Source organism: Cariama cristata, unplaced genomic scaffold (assembly GCF_000690535.1).
Source record: "Cariama cristata isolate BGI_N322 unplaced genomic scaffold, ASM69053v1 scaffold43038, whole genome shotgun sequence".
Taxonomy (NCBI): domain Eukaryota; kingdom Metazoa; phylum Chordata; class Aves; order Cariamiformes; family Cariamidae; genus Cariama; species Cariama cristata.
In genome coordinates, this window is record NW_009633648.1 from 1 (window position 1) to 4954 (window position 4954).

The following is a 4954-nucleotide window of genomic DNA, read 5'->3' on the forward strand; positions in this document are numbered from 1 at the left end:
GGGGGGATGGGGTGTATTGTTTTAAAGACCTGCACAGATTTCAAAGAGCAAGAATAAAAGAATCTAAAGGAATAATCTGTGGTAAAATGGTGTATAATCATGTAACATCATAATGGATATATGTAAAGGACTGCAAAATTAAGTTATCACATACAGTTTGCTTTTGAGTGCCAGATTTTGCACCTGAATACTGTCAAACATCTATTATTTTAAATGAAAGTATTGACATGACAAATTTTCTAAAATATTTTTCTAACAAAAAAAGGATTTTATTCAAGAAATAGCAGTAGCCCTGTACTTTTACACAACCTTGAAAAAGCAAGTAGCAGGAACAAGTAAGAATTCTGTTTCAGCAGCAGTTTCAAGAAGGCAAAACCTACATTTAGTATTTTAGCTTTCTTCAGAAATAAAAGTCCATTACTGTGCTGTGAGACTGGTTCTTGATTTTTTTATTTTTTTTAAGTACATAGTTGTTTTGACAAGTGGAATGGAATTCTGTTGTCAGTTTGCAAACACTGATGCTTGTTAATGTTTCTGGCTATTTTCACCAGATTTGTATGGAAAGAGCAAGGAAAAGATGCTGACATTTCTTTTAATTTCTTACCACATTTCAGGACTGCGTGTTACACAGGAGTCTTGTTGGTGATCTGAAAACGTTCATAGATAAATACGGGTTTGATGTACTTGTCATTTTGGCCAACTGTTTGTCAGATGAGAAGCAAACAAAACGACAAATAGCAGTATACTCGGAAAACTTAGAGCTAGGCAATCAAGTAAGTACCTGAAAAAAGGATCAAATAATGTGTTCCCTGAAATTTTTTTATTTTTTTTTTTTTTTAAAAGTAGTATGTCCTGAAATGTTGAATAATTAAGTAGGGTCAAAAAGTAGCAACAGTTGGCTGGCAATTGAGTAGCTATTTGAAATGGCTGCACTATTTATGTGATGCGAAATTAAAGACTGTGATGTTTATAATTGTTTCAGACCAGCCTCATAGAAAAAGTATATGGTTACAAGAAATACAGAAAGACACTAGATTTTTCAGTTTAGTTAAAACAGAATGCTCTTTGTTGTTACTAGATTTGGCTTGGGTTTGTATTATGATCTACATAAATGAGTCTTTGGCAGTGAGGGATGAGCAAACACGTTGTAAATGGTAATGACCAGAGCTCATCTGTGTGTATGTTATTGCTAAAGAATTCAAGCTCTGAAATTAAGCCAAATTATTACTAGGATGTTCATTTATCCAAAGCCAGGTGCTGTCTATTTTTTTTATTATATTTGTCTCCAAATGGAAGAAATAATCTCAGTGGCAACTTTGGAACCTTTTTCTCAGTCTTGAAAACTTCTGATTTTTGGGACAGGTGGGTAGATGACTCTTTTACTTTCAAAGTCAGTATGAATGTATTTATTTTATGAATCTAATGATACCATTCTAGAAATAGGTTTCTCGTGTACCCTTACGTATTTTACTCAAATTTCTTAAGGCAACAACTAAACATTTATTTGGATTTTCTTTTTCTAATGAAAAGTGAACTTGAAAGTCAAATGGTATAATTTCAAGTAAATATTCTGACCAATTATATAATACATATTTTGTATTGATCTTCTATTTTAATTCTTCATCAATTTAGGGATCATAACAAGGCTTTTACAGTGAAAGGGCCAAGAAACAGAATAATAGGAATAGATAGGTATGGCTGTGTTACACAGTGAAGTAGTGAATGTGTGCCCTTATGCCCGTGATTGCAATGGCTTTTGAAACATCCTATTTTTCAACAGATCTGCTGTGAACTAGAAGAATGTCAGAATCCTTGTTTGGAGCTGGATCCTCTAGAATGTGGATGTGACCAAATTCTCGTCTATCATCAAGAAAATTCTCTGGTGACCTGTGATCAAATTTTTCTTCTAGTTAAGGAAGTTATAAATAGAAGACAACCAGAAATGGTATCAAACAGTAGAACTTCTTCTACTGAAGCTGTTGCTGGCAGTGCTCCACTTTCACAAGGATCTTCTGGTATTATGGAGTTATATGGTTCTGATGTAGAACCACAGCCCAGTTCTGCCAATTTTATAGAAAATCCTCAAGATCTAAATGGATCTGTGCAAGCCCATGTTGATGTTAATGTAGACCTTGTGAGTCCAGACAGTGGACTGGCTACCATTAGAAGCAGCCGATCTTCCAAGGAGAGTTCTGTTTTCCTTAGTGATGATAGCCCTGTTGCAGAAGGTGCTGCTTCCCATCACAATCTTCTGCCTGGTTTTGATTCTTACAGCCCTATTCCTGAAGGAGCAATAGCTGAAGAACAAAAACCTCAGTCTAGAGGCAACAGCGATAACTTTGATCTTTTCAATTTTGATCTAGCACCTGTGGTTACAGCTCCATCTGAGTCATCTTCTCGTTCTGTTGATTGTTCCCCAGCAGATGACTATTTCCTTAATAGTGATTCATCAGAAGGGCAACAACTCACTGTGCAGAAAGAACTTGATGAGACAGACCTGCTAGAAAATGATACAGCAAATTATTCAACTGACTTACTTATGACAGCAAATGAGGAAGACAATTTAGCTGAATTTGAGGAGAATCTAGGAGAAATGTGTGAGAAAACTTCAAGTTTGATCGATTTAGTTGAAGGTGTTTCTTCTTCACCAGAAATGTTGAAATCTGCTGATTCAAGAATTCCACCAACTCCTATGAACAGTCTTGTAGAAACTTCACCATTAGATAATGGGCAGCCTTTATTTTTCCCACAAGATGTCATAAAAAAAATTAATGAAATAGATGGCACAAATTACTCTCAGTCTCGTGTTCGATATGGGAGCTGGTGGGATGGCTTTGACCTAGAGACCAGAAATGCTGATACATGGAGTTCAAGTGAGCAGGAATCCGTATTTCAGAGCCCTGTCTTATGGAAAGATTGTAAAGAAAGTCCCTTGCTACGAGAACATATTGACAGAAGAGCCTCAGATTCTGTATTCCTCCAAAAACAGCCAAAGCAAATGGAATACATGAGAGTAGGTCTGTGGGATAGTCAGTTTAAACAAGATAATTGGAACGATGAGAATCAAGAGAAAAACAATGAACATTCACATTTGCAAACTGCTTCTTTAGAGGAGACAAAGCAAGAACCGGGAAGTTTTACTGATCTGTGGAAGGTCAGTCAGCCAAAACCTATGATGTCAGATTCATGGTGTAGTGGTGAAGGGAAAGGTAGACAGCTAGCTGGAGACTCTTACGAAGTCTGGACTAAGTTTGATGCGGGTGATGTTGCTAGATCCTCAGAAAATGTATGGAACATGCCCAAACTGGATAGAGAAAAAAAATCAGTGAATATTCCTGAGGAATGGGCCCTATCAAAAACTAGTTTATCAGATTCTTCAGAAATCACAGCTGACAATGAGACTGAAAATCCATCTATCCGAGTATCTCCAGAAGTCTGGGATAAAGAAACATATTATTCAGTAGAAGAAAATTCTGTTTTCAACAATATGCAAAATAATTCCAAGCTGCAAACAGAGGAAAAAACTGTATTTGGGGAGCCTAAAGATAGACCAAAACAATTTGAAAATATAGAGACCTGGAATATGTATGATAAAAACATCAGGAAAGAAGTTACAGAAGTAGTGGTGCCATGGGAGGATACCTTCTTGTATAAACACTCAGATCTTAGTTCATCAAACATAGGTGAAGATTTAGTTGTTTCTCCACCAGATACCAATTATTCAACATCTGATTCATACATATCACCTACGTATGTGGAAGAAGAAAGAGAAAATGAGGACAAAGATTTTGACAGCGAAACAGCTATTGATAAATTGATAAGCCCAAATTTGGCTGAGCCAAAAGTACTTGAGAAAGCAAATAATGAACCATTATCTCCTAGAAACATGCCTTTTTCCACTGCTGGAAACACAGACATCTGGAATGCTCCCCTAAACAATGTCACCCAGTTACAAGAAAGAAATTCTGAAATTACTGCTCTTTCTGCCTCTACTACACCTTTCCTTAATTCAGAACAATCAGCTAATCAATGTTTTTCAGCTGAGATACCTACCAGTGAAAATAATTTTTCTGTATCTGAAAACAGAAGAATAACACCAGTATACAATCAAACAGTGAATCACTTATCGCCACCACAGAATGAATTAAATACTAGTCAGACTTCAGCTGAAAATGTAGAAACAGTGAATAGTGTTCCTTTAGAAGGCACAGACACATCTACACCAACTTCAGACACTGGGAATAGTTTGGATCTGAAAATACGTGACTTAGGGAGTGAGATACTTGGTCAGAAGGCAGCACAAAACAGTGCTCATGTTGATGAAAAGATGGTTAGTCAGGATTCAGTGCAGCAGCTGAACTCATGGAATTTACAGAGTGAGCAGGGTTGTGAGGAAGGCTGGGACAATGCCATTGTCCTGTCTCAGGAACAAAAAAGGGAATATAAAAGAACAGATGAGACAGGTGGACAGCAAATGATTAGTGACATTTATAATAAACCCGTGCAAGAGGACAGTGAATCTTCATGTAACGCAGATTCAGAAGTAAACAAGTCAACAACTGAAGTTCCCAGCTCCCCAGAAAAAATGAGGAGTAGTGTTAGTTTGGAAGCATTAGTCACAGAAAGTGAATTATTTTCCAATCAAAGCAATCCAGTTGGTCAGGAAGAGAAGAAAGACTTGCCACAGAATAATGTAAAATCATCTTCAAGTACTTTAGAGGAAGGCAGAAATTACAAATCTTTTGATCACCCCAGACCACAAAATTCCAATTACAGTGAAACATCACAGCTGCTTTCTGAGAAAGCTGAAAAAGAGACTACAGTGATAGAGGGTGCAACAAGTCCTGAGATGGAAAGTATCTCTGAAAGTTCTGATAAGGGTAGTGGTAATCCTGAAAATAATTCTTCTAAAACACCCGGAAGCTCAGGCATCTGGAATGACTCTGGAAAGAGT

General features: G+C 36.8%; 1 protein-coding gene across 1 annotated transcript in view; it reads left to right on the forward strand.

Annotated features, from left to right (window-relative positions):
• Positions 1–614: 614 nt before the first annotated feature.
• Positions 615–4954, forward strand: part of PRUNE2 (prune homolog 2 (Drosophila)) — a gene marked incomplete at both ends in the record, with an annotated part of 8999 nt that continues 4659 nt past the window's right edge. The window contains 2 exon segments of the mRNA XM_009706830.1: positions 615–773; positions 1781–4954. The exon segment at positions 1781–4954 is cut by the window's right edge and continues 2871 nt beyond it. Coding sequence (XP_009705132.1) covers positions 615–773; positions 1781–4954 — 3333 coding nt within the window.